The 17276-nt window shown below is 40.3% G+C and overlaps 1 protein-coding gene across 1 annotated transcript in view; it reads left to right on the top strand.

Moving 5' to 3' along the window:
* Ryr3 (ryanodine receptor 3) overlaps window positions 1-17276 on the top strand; it is a 290856-nt gene that overhangs the window by 37388 nt on the left and 236192 nt on the right. The window contains exons 9-14 of the mRNA XM_076928313.1: window positions 2271-2439; window positions 4168-4303; window positions 4693-4788; window positions 6178-6296; window positions 11780-11913; window positions 13338-13579. Coding sequence (XP_076784428.1) covers window positions 2271-2439; window positions 4168-4303; window positions 4693-4788; window positions 6178-6296; window positions 11780-11913; window positions 13338-13579 — 896 coding nt within the window. The remainder of the gene's footprint in view (window positions 1-2270; window positions 2440-4167; window positions 4304-4692; window positions 4789-6177; window positions 6297-11779; window positions 11914-13337; window positions 13580-17276) is intronic.

Here is a 17276-nt window from a genome sequence, read left to right as displayed (position 1 = left end):
ACTGATTACTCTTTCTCACACCTGGGCTTTCACCTCATCTCTGGCTTTGATGCTCAGCTATGAGTCCAGGACATTGCAAATATTGGATTGTTTTTTCTTCAGATCAAGTCTGACGATTTTTCTCTTTATCAGTGTGTCTAATGCAGCCATGCTTAATTACATTAATCTTTATATCTATAATTGTCATTTTTCTGTTTTTGCCTCACCCTTTTGTTCCATCTTTTACTGCCTTCATTGGGGTTGTTTATTTCTAGTGTCCTATTCAGCCTTGGAGAACTTTTATTTTTGTCTTTGGTGTGTTTTTTCTCAGTAATATCAATGTGTATTTAACTTAAAATAACCTGTTTCAAATTCCTACTAACTTAAGTAAAGCAACTTTATTCTAATATTGTTCTATTTTCTCCCTCCTCCTTTGTGGTAACATTGCCATGGTGATATCTCTATTTGTTAGAAGCCTAGTAGCATGGTTTTATAATGATTGTCTTACAGAATGGTTTTCTTGAATCACTTAGAAGACCAAAACCAGAAAATTACATTTAAATCCTTGTTTTATTATAATGCCTTCTTACCTTTCTCCCTGTCTCTTTATGTGGTCTTTACCTACTGTTTGGAGTCATTAACTTCAGCCTGGGTACTTTCTTTAGCATTTCTGGTCTAAGAACATTCACCGATGGGTCTATGTTTGGCTGCAAAATACATTTGATATTTAAATAATTGAAAGTTCAGTATTAGAGTTGACTTTTTATCTTCCTGAGGCCCCACATTCACCCAGATAAAAATAGATAGCGTGGACCCTGGCCAGTTCTTGCCCTTGGCCTGCCTTTGCCTATTGGAAGTCTTTGCCCTAAAACTGACAGAAAAGCATCCCTAACCTAAAAGGCAATAGCCTCCTATTGTTCTTACCAAGGTTTGTGTATTTAAAACAATAAACACTTCCCAATTTGAGATATATATATACATATATATATATATATGTATATATATATCATTATAATATATATTAGATAGATGATAGATATAGATAGATAGATAGATAGATAGATACTTTACCCCCAACAGAGCTCTTACTTTTCTCAGCCATCACAGTGTCTTTTAGAAGAAAGAAGAATTAATAACAAATAAACCCATGCAGCAGCAGTAACAACTTAGCAACACCTAAGAAATAAAAGAAAAAAATACTTTGGATACAGGCTCTTGTCTTTCATCTCTTCTGAGAAGCCAACAGTATGCAGTAACCATGCCAGAAGGCAAATCTAGATTATGAAATAGGCACACAGCAAGAGAGAGCAGTGAAGAAAAAAAATTAAAACTCCATCACATTTTTCCTTCCCCCTTTGTACAGTGGCTATGAACTGTGCAAGAGGACAGATGAACTGTGTGGTAGATAGAGACTCTCAGAAATATGCATAAGGTGAAGATGTTGACAGTATTCCTTTGAGTTTACAATTAAGAAACCGAAGCCAAGAGGGGTAGACACTGGAACTGAGAGGGATAATTCTGAGAGCCTAAGAATGGAGGCATGTGCAGAAAGAGTCCAGGGGGAGGAAGATACAAAGGTGGGAAACAGATACACAGAGTAAAGGTGACATTAACACTCAGAAGACAGAAAGCAAGCATGTGCACATATGCAAATACAAAACTATATATGCATCAGAAAACAGTCAGAGAGAGGAAGTACATAAGGAAAGAGAGAAGACAATGGAAATGAAAAGACTCCCCCCTCCCCCACCTCCTCCAGCATTGTGATTTATCTGTTCTATGCAGGTAACACAGTTTGAAGGAACAGTATTGTAGGTTAATACCTTTGTTATTTTTCCAAGTGTGCTTATTTAAAGAGGAAGTGTGACAGACAGATGGAGTGAATGAAGGGAACCATCTGCTCCAGATAGAAACCGTCATCCTGATAACCACAGTTGACACTCCCTCTTTAGATGATACAGAAATCATCATTAGACACTCAGTAAAGACCTGTTTGGTGCTGAGCGCTGAGCATAGCAATGCAAGGATAAACTGTAAGCTGCTTGAAAATAAATGTGCCAAAAGGAATCATGTCTCCTTGTTTATGAAATAGCTGTAAATGAATACAAATATTGTCTCCTGCTGCTGTGTTGCTGGGCAAACTTCATCTCCTGCTTGTTGGGGCAATGACTACCTCAGCAAGCAGCTCACTGTGGCCAGCATGGGGCTGGAAGGAGTGAGGACTCAGAAGATCTCACTCATGGCCCTGCTAGTGTCTGGTCCCTGAGCAGTGTCATCTCATGGCTTTTTAGTGGAAACAATCGCACAGCTGCCCCTGTCGCCTTGCCAACAGAAGAGGTCCTGCAGACTCTACAAGACTTGATAGCCTACTTCCAGCCACCAGAGGAAGAGATGCAACATGAAGACAAACAGAATAAGCTCCGCTCTCTAAAAAATAGACAGAATCTTTTCAAGGAGGAGGTAAGTTCACGGGGGAGGTGGGGAGGGACAAGTTGGTTGTTTAATAGATTGACTGACTGACTGACTGACTGATTTATGATTGATTGATTTTCTTTGCATTCAGAGCTGAAGTGTCCTTATGGCTGCAGCTTAGCTTAGTCTATATGCATACACATATTTATGAGCAGACTTGAGAATAAGAAGCTTCCCAGAAGCTGAAACGAAAGGGATTTACTGGGGGTTAGTATTCCTGACAACCACCACTGGTATATTAGTAATGGTTGGCACGTTCAAACTGTTTAGGATTTAATGCTTCACTGCAATTTGTGTCCAGAATCCACATACAATAAATCAGCTTGTTATTGCATGTTGTTGGTTGTGATCCACAAATTTGGGGATATGTCAGAATTACCTAGGAAACCAGCTTGAAAAATGCAAATGCTTATATTCACCCACAACAGAAGTGTCTGGAGAACAGATTTGAAAGATACACATGACAATGGGCCTGCTATTACACAGTGAACATCTGAGTCTCTGGAGCAGAGACTGAATGTGAGGGAAACATTAAATGGCAGTGTAGTGTCCTAAGACTCACACCATTCTGACTTTATTCCTGCCTTCGGATGACCTTAGACAAGTCAGAGCCTTCTCTGAACTGGGCATGATGATCTGGTGTTATTAGGCTGTGGTGAACTTCTCCAGCACTCCATGCCTAAAGGTTCTTCCAAAGTTATTGCTGAGGGATGCTCGGTCTTGACATCTAAGTAAACCAGGGCCTGGAAGCCTTCTGCAGAGCTACAGACTACTGAAAGGACGTTCACCATCTCCCCCTAGGCACAGATGTTTTCATGGGGTGGCTTCCTCTTGTACAAACGCCCAAAAGGGGGTTGAAGTTTCTCTTTAAGTTTTGTTGTCTCTAAAACCTCCCTAGGAGTAAAGAAAATGAACATGATTGGCTGATGCCAATAAATGAATTTCCTTTTTTAACTGAAAATAGTTTTTCATAAAATATATTCTCATCATAGTTATCCCTTCCCCCAACTCCTTCTACATCCTTCTCACACATTTTCATCTCTCTCTCTCTCTCTCTCTCTCTCTCTCTCTCTCTCTCTCTCTCACACACACACACACACACACACACATTAGAAAACAAAGGGGCAACTAAAAAAATAAAAATTAAAAAACAAAATAGGACAAACTAAACAAACAGGATAAAAAGACACACATACACAAACAGACACACACATACTTACCTCTGGGGATCTAGGGGATGCCTAAGAAACACAAATAGATGCAGAGACATACAGAAATTTCATAAAAGCACAAAACTGAAAATCATAGTATGAATGAGATTTCTTGAATTTGAGGTTTAGGCAAAGAGTAGGTGCTATAATCAAGGCAGTTTCTGACTGAGTCAGAATCACTTCCCATCAGATGGAAGGAAAGTGTGTGTCTCTCTCATTCACACTCCATCTTTCTTGCTGTGCCCTTGGACTGAGTTAAACGCTGCTCATGGGGACAAACCTGTCACAAGAGACTGCTGACTCATTCCACAAATAGATGTTATTTAAGTCTATGAAGCATAAAAATGCATATTTTGTTTTTTAAAAGAAAATAAAACTCTACTGGCACCATGGAAATCTGTTGGCATCTAAGAATTGTCAATATCAAGAGGTGGCAGATATGGGAGGAGAAAGAGCTGAGGGATTTATGAGGAAGGCTGAGCTCTTCCTCATCTCTCCTTCTCAGGGGATGCTGGCCCTCGTATTGAATTGCATCGATCGATTAAACATCTACAACAGTGTAGCACACTTTGCAGGGATCGTAAGGGAAGAGAGTGGCATGGCCTGGAAAGAAATTCTGAACCTGCTATACAAATTACTAGGTGAGTACTCCTGTCGTGCCTCCTACCAGGTGAGATGTGCAAGGCTAATGGGATGTTGACTTAAAACTTGGGATTCTTTGGAAACCGTCTGTTAAATGTTCTAGCCTAGCCTAGTCATTGTTAACTACTAGCTTATAGTACTTTGCAAATTAGAACATAGCAGAAGTCTCCATGTGAGTGAGGGCATAAGTGATGGATTTTAATTCTCCTAAATGTAGGAATGAGGCTGTCCGACAGGGCCTGAAAGGGTAAGATTGCCAATTCAGGACCTTTTAGGAGCTAAGCTTGTTGATCAGTCAACAGCTGTCACAGTTCCCATGCCATCATTCTGCCCTTTAACGTATGTGATGATTTGTTTGTTTGTTTGTTTGTTTGTTTGTTTGTTTCAGCTGCTCTCATTCGTGGAAACAGAAACAACTGTGCTCAATTCTCCAATAACCTTGATTGGTTAATTAGTAAGTTGGACAGACTAGAATCTTCCTCAGGTAAGAGTTAACAACAACAATGACAAAACAAAAACAAAACATAACAAAAAACACCTTTAATTGGAAAAGATCAATTTTTTTCCCTTTTGTAGAGATAAAAACAGAATTGAATCTTTTCCATTTGGTGGTCAATAATCCTCAATTCAACAGAAAAGGAATAATGGAAGCTTTCTGACAAGGCTATGCCTTTAACAGAAGCTAACTTCTGCAAATCCTTCCTCTTCTGTTCAACTTTTCACTCTGTGCCTTTGCCTTCACTCCATGGCCCTTTGCACACTCCCATTCAGTAATGCTGGCCTCCTCCTGCTCTCCCATTCTCTGGGTACTTAGCATGAACACTCCCTATTCCATGTGGGCTTAGCAGAATAAAAGAATGACTTCAAAATTTAAGAGTAAATAATCATCACTCGCCCACTCCCCAAATATCACATCTGATGACTCTCGGAGCACCTGAGCATTATGGTCATTGGTAAATAATGATTCACAAGGCTGAGAAATTTTTTCTTCTAAAATGAGTGCACATGGCAGGTGTGTGAGTCCTCTGGGAAGCTGCGGTGTTTTGATGCTTTTCTTCCAGTCTGGAGGTGGCAGGTGCTTGAGGAAAGCAGCCAAGGGACAGTCCCCCAAGGACCTCTGTCCTGCTCACATCATTTTAGGTGTTTCTTTTCCCCAGTGCCTTCTTTTGTTAGAGAAATTATGTTTCAGGATGAGTTAAGAACACCTCGATTGAATACAACAAAATAAAGGAACTTTTAAAAATAAAACCAGTGAGGCTCTCGGCCAACTACTTCCCTCAGGTTCTCATCATGATTTTAATATTGTATGTGTCATGCTACAGAAATATTAGTTTACCTTAGGCCCCCAATCTTGACATAGAAAACTATCAGCTGTGCCAATGGTGTACAACAGTCTATTTCTGGAGCTCAAACTTTATTACACAAGGACATTAGAAATAATATCTAATTTCAGTTCTTAGAAAAAAAACCACTTATTCTAGGGGCAGAGCCAGAATATTTGTAAGTTACTTGCATGATCTTTAGAAACTATAGTAAGTTGGGCAGCTGCTTATCTGTATTTAAATAAAGTATTGTCTGATTTGGTGAATTTAAGAATCCCACTTTACAGTCGCTTTACTAGATTTTATAAAGATCCTGCTACTGTCCAAGAAAGGGAATATTAAGTTAGCATTGAAGTAAACTCACCTCTAGATTGTAGAGGCCCCTGAAATCTATCAGAAATGACTACATCTCTCTTCTGGATGGGATTTAGTAGAGTCAATATATTGTGGCACTCTGGCCCTGTAAGATGCTCCCTTTACTCTCAGATCTCCATATTTGGCCAGTTCTGCATCTTGCTGGGTGGGAAAATGATTGTCGTACATTCATACAGGTATCTTGGAGGTCTTGCACTGCATCTTGATTGAAAGCCCAGAAGCCTTAAACCTCATAGCAGAGGGTCACATCAAGTCCATCATCTCTTTACTGGATAAACATGGGCGGAATCACAAGGTGGGTATGGAAGAGAGGCCACTCCCATTGGTTTATTTTCCTGCCTTTTCTTTCCCTCACACTAATACCCATTCTATATTACTGAAAGAGTGATGTGTAGTCTCTTGATTTACTTTTGCAAAGGCTTTGAGAAACTGGGATTCTGAAAATCTATACAGTCCAAGACAGACAGCCTTAATGGATCTTAGATGATCTGGGTTTCCCCAGCTTCCCAAGCACACCCTGGCATCCTTAGCTCTTAACACAGGTCTCACTGTGGGGTCCTCACTCTAGGACCTATGAGTTTAGCAGTGTGTGGTTTGATTGCACATATGGGTTACAGCTGTGCTTTTACAGATTAGAGAGGGTAAATTCTAGTCCCTAGCTCTCGCCTACCATTATTTGATAGGAAGGGAACTGTATTTTGGGATGTGTCTCAGTCCAGTAAAAGGAGCCCATGCAGCACATGATATGCAATGGCCTGAGGAAGCAGAAAAGCTATGGTCCTTAACATCTGTGAAATTGCTTGGCAAAGAAGAAAAATCTGTGGGATCTGTAATTGCTTTCTTGAACATGGTAAATCAAAAACAAGCATGAGGTCTGAGCCTTAGTCCAGCTTCTGTACATTCCAACATGTCTGCAAAATGTAGTCAGAATTATTGATAGGCATAGAAGTAGCAAGTGGCTTGAGCCACAGTCTAGCACTGCAGATAGAGAAGCCATACAAAAGAAGGCTGCCCTGGTTTTATTACCTTAGAGTCTTGCTATAGTGGTTCCACATAAAAGACTTTGAAAATAGCCAGCTTCCTTACAACTTCCTACGTACAAAAAGCATTGATTAGATTGCATTTAATGACAACTTGACAATTATTATGTCCATTCCACAGTTGAGAAAACAGAGGCCTGGTAAGCCAAAGTAGTGGGAGCTCTATGTATTCAAGGCTAGCCTAGGGTTAGACAGAAAAACACTGTTTTGAAACAAAGTCTCATTAAGGGTACCCTATGTTTATATTTGATAGATTTGATAGATGGGTGTAGTTGCACACTTTATTTTTAAAGAAAAGTGTAGGTTCAAAGTATCACTAGTGTCTTGGGGGTAGTTTTGCAAAGACCTGAATGTAGACCAGACTATTCTTATATTTCATTTTTGCTTAGAAAAGGTCAGTGATGTCTCCCTCTATCCATCCTTCTGTGCTTTCTATAGACCCAACATTTGAAAGTGTCTCACTCATTCACTGAGTTTTCCATAAAGTCGGTGACTCGCAATACATAAAATTCCGGAGTCTTAGGGAACCCAAGCAGTCATCTTTGAGGATGATGTGATGAAGGCAATGACAAATAACATTTCTTTTGCACTCATGAAGTGCCAGGACCACTTTCTGTGTTCACATACATCCTCTTTATTCTTTGCCATGCCCTTCTGAAGTGATAGTATTATTATTATTATTATTATTATTATTATTATTATTAATTTCTACTTGGCAGGCAGAAAGTTTAGAGCATGGGCCCTTGATATTCAGCAATTTATGGGGGGGCCTCTCAGCTAACTGATGACACGCTAGAACTAAATATTTTCATTTCTTGCCAATAACTCAAGCTGAAGGTTGTAAACATTGGCTTCATAGCCTAAATATCCTGAGAGGATATTAATTTTTGTTTTTAGAATTACCTAAATTCAAGACTTTTCAGAGCAGAACCTTTGTGATTAAAGGACACTATGTGCTAGCAATGGAGCTTGAGGGACCCATCACTCATGAACATGTCCTTTAAAGACTTTCTGTATGCAGTGGAATTTGAGAATTCATTCTTGTCCCATCATACCATAACTTGTCATTTACTTAGCGTCTAAACTGTATGTCAGTATAGCACGGGTTTCCTATTCACGTCCTTTCTATCCTTTTTCAGTTGTTAGCTGAGTCACTATGGAGAAAGAATTTGCTTTACCTCATCAAGTTATAGGAAAAGAACACAATCTTTGTGAAAGTGAGAAAAGTGGGTTGTAGGGTCCGCTCCATCCTTTTTGAATGCACTCTTCCCAACCTCCTAGGGACTGTGTTTTTGTAGATCCTCATCAGAACCTCCTCACTTCCAGCATCTCCAGGACCTATCAACATTCTCCTCTTGCCAATTAAAAAGCAACATTAAAACTTTTAATTCACTCCTCAAAGTTTAACTTAAGTGCCACTCCTTCAAACTCCCAGTTGTAATTGATCTTCTCACCTCTGCTCTTATAAACTTTTTTATAACAACTGTTTGGATTTTCATTTCACTGTAGTTGTTTTCACAGATGATTTCTCTTACCCATTGTGAGTTACCTCATGACAGAGACTATCTTTGTGACTGCTACAGGGCCAAGCTCATATATTTAATGATAGAAGCTTCCATGTGTGCTTGCCAATGTGAACGGACCCCAAATCCACCTCTGTCTCACCTTGAATTGGTGGGAGGCTGCACACATGAACGTGGCTTATATTATAGGACAAAAGGGAAATTGGCGGAAACATTGTCGCCAGCACTGATTTGTCTGGCAAAAAGAATAATTGCTAAAAAGTTATAGCCCTTTATCCTATATTTTCCCTACAGCTAGCTGTTAGTAGTAAAATAATAATGATGGTGCACCGATCTACTTGATTCCATGATGACTTGCCCCAAATCTACTCAAACTTGTCACGGATAAATATTTTTATTATCATTTTTGTTTCATAATAATTTTGAGTCACTTGTGAGAAAAATATTTAGTAAAATAGTAATCTCATTGGTCCCTGGAAAGAATGACTCAGAATCAGAAGTTTAGTTTGTGTTGGCAAAGGATAGAATGTAAGTAAACAAATCATTAACTCCCACACGGTTGCTCCATAGCTCCTAGACTCGGCTGTTTCATGGCAGCCACTACAGCAGAGAATGACTCCCAACCACTCAGTTCTCCTCCTCAGGGAGAATCCCAGGGAGCTGGAAGCAATTTTTTTTTTCAAATGTGTAACTTGACACAAAGATCGAAAACTAGGTATATTTTGCATTTTACAGTAAATCTGTTTTTACACATAAAGACTAATGACAATACAGCACCCAAATGTCTGTGTTGATATGTAATGTGGATTTTTTTCTTTAAAGTAGGATCCCCATGTAAGTGCATATTTCCCATATAGAGTGAAGGAGATAAAGATCGGTGGGTGGCTGATGGACAGAATATGGTACTAGTGATGAAAACGATTATAGCTCTAAAAGTGTCCCAGTGGTTGGAGAAGCTAAAGTCTAAGACAAGCCTGCATTCAGTGACTCAGCGTGCAGCCCATCAGATGCAGGGCTTCATTTGTTCAGAGACACAAGCTCTCTCTGGGGCTTCGCTAGCTACCATGTACTCACAAATCTAGACATCACTGGAACATCTTATTACAAGAAGGCTTCAGTTTGGAATTGGGGTGAGGTGTACTATGACATAGTGAAACATCTGTTTTATAAAAATTAATAGATGCTGTTAAAAAAAAAAAAAAAAAAAAAAAAAGAACAAGGAAATCTGTGCATCACTGTTTCTAGCAAGCTCCCAGGTGATGTCAGTGCTGCTGGACCAGGAATCTGAGAATGGAGTTCCTGGTGCTGTTAATTCTGCACTGGATCTGTATGCAGAGTGAAGGAGAACAGAGAACAATGAGAAGAGTTTGGTGATATCCACCCAACTTTCCTTAAGCAGAACTAAGTTATGTGATCCCCATATACCTGCAAAGTAGACCTCCTTGTCAGCTGGGGGTGGGGGGAAGAAGGATGCAGAGTTTGAGGGACACTCAGCAGAACCTACCTCACCAGGCAAGCTTCCCAGGACTGCTGAGAAATTAGCAAATGCAAACAGACTCTAGGCAAAATGCCCATGAGTTCTTGTGATGCAGTCCTGTGTACACCCTCTTCTCATTGAAGCAAACCCATTTAAATACTTTTGGAAAGAAGTGTGTCCGTATTCCCCAGTAATACATGAAGAAATGTCATCTAAAAGCCTACCATTGCCAAATGTGCATCTTTATGGAGTCAACAGTTTATAGATGAGGCAGTGATCTATCAGGCTGTATGTTTCATGCAATCTTTATTTCACTTTGCTTTTCCCATCGTATATGAATTAAGTCCAGCTTTTGCGCTGGCTACAACAGCAAGGTCCCCACAGCTATCACTCAAGGAAAACAGATGAAGGTGTATGATAGGCCAGATGGAAAGTATTTCATTTTCTGGCCATCCATAGCTCTTTGCTTAGAATGAGAAATCACCGTCTGGATTTCGAATCTCCACAGCCAATATCTGTCATGAAGTGGTAATGGTACGAGTGCCCTGTAAAGCTGCCTCGGGGCTTCTTTTTCTGTTTGTCCCATAAATGTGCCCTGTATTTGTCTAGAATGAAACTGACATTCAGGGAGTCGGGTGGAAAATTGGTTTGTGAGAATTATGGACACAAATGCTATCAACAACCTTAAGATATCCAATCTCACCAAGTGCTGAGTCTTCTGTGGCCACTTGGAAAGACTGAAATGTATTTGCCCACCTCCTTGTCACTGTGGCCAGACAGCCACAGTTTGGCTGTTATTTATCAACTATTTGCACATTCCTCCCTGTAGAGGAGATGGGAGTAGTGCCTGCCCCAGTGCTATTTGCTCTGCCAGGGTACAAACACAAAATCTGAATATAAGGGGATGCATCAGAATGAGATAGAGAAAGGGTATTGACAGCATGGAGGAGGAGTGGAGGTAGAGGACCATTTCCATTTACTAGGTAGCTGGAAATAGCCACAGTGGCTTGGTGTCATGTCTCAGATTTGTGAATCACCTAGGCTCTTGCAGATTCACTGTCCTTCCACGTGGGAGGAAGAGAGTAGGTAAAACACTTGAAACACTGGTTTCCAGGAATGTTTGAATATCTCAATGGGCTCTGATGATATCACAGTAAGATATCCAAGAACTGGGGTCTACACTGCTGCCTGAGGGTCCCAATCTTGCTGCATTCCAGAGCCTAAGCAAATGGGCCCTGAATGTTTGTCATTCCCAGAGTTTGAGCACCTTACTAACCCTCGGTGCAAAGCAAATGGGCTAGGTGAGTGTGAAGTTGGATTGCAAGCCCTGTGAAAAGGATTTGATTTAATGACTGGGCAAGTCTGGACTTGGTGCCTTAGGAATTTCACCAAACCCTAGTCCTGACCCTGGCTGGACAGTATGCCTCCATAGTCTAGGCTCTGACTCTAATAGAATTTGGCCACAGATGGCAGGTATAGTCTAGAGAGATGGAGTGTAAGAATAAAGTGATGGATCTAGAAGGATACTGAGCCTCATTTTCCAAGCAGCAGCGGCCTCTTGAGTATCAGTCTCTCCTACTGAGTAAGACTCTCATAGCTCTAGGCTAGTTGTCCATATGCCCATCACTCATTCATACTCAACATGACACCTACTTTTCTGTGTAGTAATCATAAAGTTCTGCACATTGTTGGCCTCTTCTTGGAGCTGAGGTTTAGAGCTGGGTGAATCCTCCTGCAGGTTCTCGATGTCCTGTGCTCCCTCTGTCTCTGCAATGGGGTTGCAGTAAGAGCCAACCAGAATCTAATCTGTGACAACCTACTACCCCGGAGGAACCTGCTTCTGCAGACACGGCTAATTAATGATGTCACCAGGTAAGGTCACTAGTGTCATTCCAGATGCCAAGTGTATCTCAGTAGGAAAAGGGACTTTGTGGCAGTTTAAGCAAATAAGACCAGACCAAGCAAAAGCATATTCTGTGTGCCTCTAGCTTTTAGGAGAGTTTTGGAAAAATAACCCTTAAAGTAGCTGAGAAAGGAAGATAAATACATTCAAGTGACGGAGTTTTGTTTTAAAAATGAATGCACCTTTATTATTCCTCATCATACATTAATGTTTTTATATAGCACCATTCTAAAACGTTTTATATAATGTGTGTCCCAAGTTGTTACTGTAGTTACTTACATTCAAGGGCACATGGGCATTTACTTGGCTGGTACTGGTGAGGGTCAAGACAGGCCCAACCAAACCTTCAGTACACTGGTCCGGACATGTGGCTACCTGTGACTCATGTAAGCCCACTGGGCCTGAACCAGGTAGGCTTTATGTCTTTTCCATTTTACATCATGGTCCAGATTCTAATCCACAGTAGTAAGGGAAGAAACTTCTTCTAAAGTACAGAGCAACACACCAAACTTAGACACCACGGCCACCATGACCACCACACAGATCCCTCTGCTCCTCCTCCTTCCTTTTCTCCTCCTCCTCCCCTCTTCTTCCTCCTCCTCTTCTTCTTTATGTCTTTTGGTTGGTTAGTTGGTAGTTTTGTTTTGTTTCTTTAAGACAGGGATTCTGTGTGTAGTCCTGACTGTTCTGGAACTCTGGAACTCACTCTGTTCGGACTCTGCCTCCTGAGTGCCGGGATTAAAAGTGTACACCACCACCGCCTGGGCAGCTCTTCCTTCTGAACAGACATCTTAATACAGCCTCATTTATATGTGTCCATCTCGAGCAGAACATACTCAAGCCTAGGAAGAGTCTCTCTTGCATAATCCAAACATTGAGAACCCTTTGTTGTCTGTCCCATACTTTTAGCCACTTTTTTTTCCATCTTAACAAGTTTGGCTAGTAGTAACTTCTTAATGCTTTTAAGTATTAAATATGCTTAGGGAACAAAAACTGCTAATCTGAAAATGATTGTACTTACACTTGTGTTCCAGAAGATGGAGGTCACATAAATGATCCTTACTTACAGAAAGACACAAAGGTTGGCGATCATACAACCCTTACAACATTTAGGGTATTGTTGCACATGGTTGGCATTCAATAAATGCCTTGCCTTGAATTAATTTTTTTTAAAAAAACACCTTTATGTTTTCTAAGAAGTTACTGATGCCCTCATACTGCCCACTGTGTGCTTGGCAAATTGCTAAGGGCTGTTCAATAACAACAACAACAAAAGATTAAAATACTCTGACCTATGTTTAATTGAGCCAATGCCTCCTTCTGGGTCTGGTTCAACTTGTTTTTTCAGTTATTTGCTCTCTGCAGAAGCAGCCTGTCCCATGTTTAATTTCAGTATCCGGCCAAACATCTTCCTGGGAGTTGCTGAAGGCTCACCACAATACAAGAAGTGGTACTTTGAGTTAATTATCGACCAGGTGGAGCCTTTCCTAACAGCAGAGCCCACACATCTGCGGGTGGGCTGGGCCTCCTCTTCGGGCTATGCCCCATACCCTGGAGGTGGAGAAGGATGGGGAGGCAACGGTGTTGGTGATGACCTGTACTCCTATGGCTTTGATGGGCTTCATCTTTGGTCAGGTGAGTACCTCGTGAAGGCTTCCACACTCTATTTTATTGCTGAAGATAATTGACAGTCATCGTGTTCACCTAGAGTTGAAATGACAGAAATGCTTGAATCCCATGAGACTGTTGAGTGGAAAAAGCATCAAGTTTCAATAAGCTTTATCTATAGCTTTATTCTGGGAGCTCATAGCTATGTCACACAACACAGATCACTTTTACAATTTAAGCATAAAATGCCCATCACAGGCACATGTGTTTGAATTCTTGGTCACCAGCTGATAGCACTTTTTTGAGAAACTGTGGTACTATTAGAAGGTAGCATCAAGCTAGAAGAAATAGGTCACTGGGGACATACCTTGAGGTTTATAGTCAAGCCCAACTTCCTGTCCTCTTTCCACTTTCTGGTCAGGTGGTATATTAGCAAGTGCTGCCATTTATTCCCACTTTCATAGATCTGCCCACTAGCATGCTTCCCCTGCTAAGATACATACATAAACAAATTTAAGTCCTGCTTTCCTGTCTTACTGACATTTAATCACAGCAATAAGAAAAGTATCTAATATAATAAGTGTCTGTATTTGTCTAAAGCCATTTAGGAAGGCTAAAGATATGCAAGTGAATTTTCTGGAGATGGCCCACCATTTTGCATAGCCTGTGATGGGTGAGCTCTGTGAAGCAAGGTCCCAAGCGACTTCATCCCAGGACTGCTTCTTGCTGCTGATATGCCTTTCCTGTCACTATTACATAGCCTAATGATGCCTGGGCATCAGCCCACCCTATTAAGCAGATTTTTTTTTCAGATTAACATAAAATGTACTCTCATGTAGTAATGCTATATAGACAAATTGATGATTTTACAATTCTTAATAATGATTTTATAGAATTCCTAAATTTGTACAAGTAACTTCAAGTCCTCTGTAGTATAAAAGCAAATAAGAGTTCTGCAAACCTTCATGTGTCATGGGTTGATTGTACTAGAAACAGAAAGCAGGCTTGGAATAAATTTATGATAAAGGAAAACATTCCTTCCAAGTTAGGCATAAGACCACTCTCTGATAACTAAAGGGCATAAACTGGGAATGGACAATTTTTTGTAGGTGCAAGGACAAAAATTGAAATACTGACTAGTTTATTTATACAAATCTTCAAAATAATAAGACACAAGGCAGATGATTTGTCTCTTGACAAAACCATGCTAACTTGTGACATAAAAATTATTGCTTTAAACTTATAATAAACTTATGGGGGACTAGTAACAGATGATGAATGTTTAATGAGATACTAGTCTTAATGGAAAAACATGTAAACAATTCTGTTGTCACTCTTTAAACTGTATTGATCTATGACATGAATTAGTGCCATAAACTTTCTATGAACTTTCTGGAATGTAAAAGTATTTAGAAAATTATGTTATCAATTATCCCGCTGTAACAGTTCTACATGATACTGTACATGATAGCTGTACGAGGTAATTTTTTAGAGGAAGTATATATACTGAAAACAGAAAAAATAAAGGTAAACGTTTCATCCCGAGTAAATGAGAGTTTTTTCTACATATGTGCTTTTCTTATTTTTCCCTTTCTTTCTGGCTCACAAAGAGTTAACAAACTCTGAGCCTCTGGCTTGATCAGCCAGGGGCCTGTGAGTCCAAGAACAAAGAACTGGAGTAGCCAACTTTTTAACTTAATCCTTAGCTGCTAACAGCAGGTGTTAATCACCAGAAGTCAGCAGCTTTTGGCCACAAAATGGTGAAGCGCTTAGAAAGGTAAATATTGCCAAAAGTAAGCGATTTTTGCCCTCACAAAGCCAAGGTTTCCCCTGCAGTTGCCTATACCATCCATTGCTTGCCTGCATCAGTCTACCTGGATGCCATGGCTGGCCCTGGGCATGTATCTATCAGTCCCTACTTCAAATAGGGTTGTTAGGGTTTTTGAATAAGCACATCAGCAATAATCAGCTTTATTTAGTGGGTAGTGAGCTACATGCTTTAATGTCATAATGACCTTTACAGAATGTTACAGAAACGGATACAAACAGACACCAAAAAATGTAAGCAGTCACCCCTGGAAGGCTCCTGATATGATGAGATCATCAAGGCCATGAGGTTAACATTGCTTGCTGCATCATGTTGTGATTGTTAGCACCTGAGGGTTAATGTTAACCTAAAAGAGAATTCAAGAGTTGTTTTTTTTTTTTTTTTTTAAAGATAAATACTGATGATTTTGCCATACATAACCATGGCCCATAAATGTGAAGGGATGGGTTGTTTCTACCATTTGAAAAATGCAAGAATAACTCTACAGTTTTCACTGTAAATAAGTATAGTACTTCTCCTGCTTATTGTCCAAAGCATATATTGTCTATACTTTCTTGAGAACTGCAGTTGGAAATGATGTATGCCTGATAAAAAACCGCCTCACAGAAGCATTGTGTGGCATATTTCTTACAGAGGAGCCGTGGTACAGTCTTCTTAAATTCAGTATGTGAGAAATGTTTCCCTACAAAATGAAACTACGTACTAAATTTTCTTGTGTAACTGAGAAGTACATACCCATCACATTCTCTTTCTGTCCTTTAGAACAGTGGTTCTCAACCTTCCTAATGCTGTGACCCGTTAGTACAGTTCCTCATGTTGTGGTGACTCCTAGCCATAAAATCATTGCCACTTCATAACTGTAAATTTGCTACTGCTATAAATAGTAATGTAAATCTCTGTGGGTTTGATGGCCTTAGATAACCCCTGTGAAAGGGTTGTTCGGCCCTCAGAGACTCGCAACCCAAAGCTTGAGAACAATTGCCTTAGACCATATTCTAACTACCTGATATTAATAATCGGTGCTGTCTGAGATTCTGATGGCATGCTTCTTGGAGTGGTCTTGTTAATAATGTTTCTTGTTATTTTTGTGCTGTTTCACATGGAGTTTAAAACTTGTAGAGCTATTATAAATATTCTCATTTTTACATTTATCTATCCTAGACCATAGAGAGGGATGGGAAGGATACAAGCATCTACTTTTTTTTCTGTGTGGCCTAAGGGACAACTTGGAAGATGCAAAAACTATGGCAGGAGGAGCCCAGCAGAAGGGAACTCGTCTTGCTCTCTACCCCAGCCCTGTTCATATTCCCTAGTTCTTCATAGAAAATGTATCTTCCCTCCTAGTTGTCCAAGATCCACTGTGGAATCACTGACTCTGGAGGTGCACAGTAGGAGGCATTAGCTTAGGTGTTTCACCAGATGACACACACTGTCTCTGAGAAGTGAAGATTGGCTGTGAATGGGAAGAATGCTCTCATGTGTCAGCAACTCCCAGATGGCAGGATGAAGTCTGTGAGTGACTGAATGAGCTTCACTTGTGAAGCCATTTTCACACTGCCTGCTGACGGCTCCCATCTCATCATCCCAAATCTGCTTACTCAAAGGAACCCAGACAATTCCTGTAGAGGATTCTGCATAGCCACTCAATAGATTAAGCATATTTGACACTTGTTTCAAAGGCAAATGAATCATTCGCAAAGGAAAAACTTTCATCCTTTATGATGCTGCAGGAGTACACTTAGGCACTTAGGAAACTCTTGTGTCTATTTGTAGACACTTGGGAATGAACACTTCAGTGAGTCCAGAGGCAAAGAAACTAACCATGCTGAATACTTCAGTGAGTCCAGAGGCAAGAACACTAACCACATTATATAAAAAGGGGGCACACTCCGGTAC

Source organism: Arvicanthis niloticus, chromosome 2, assembly GCF_011762505.2.
Source record: "Arvicanthis niloticus isolate mArvNil1 chromosome 2, mArvNil1.pat.X, whole genome shotgun sequence".
In the NCBI taxonomy this organism is placed as follows: Eukaryota; Metazoa; Chordata; class Mammalia; order Rodentia; family Muridae; genus Arvicanthis; species Arvicanthis niloticus.
Note: the sequence above shows the minus strand (reverse complement) of the source record. Positions and strands in the feature narration are given on the sequence as shown.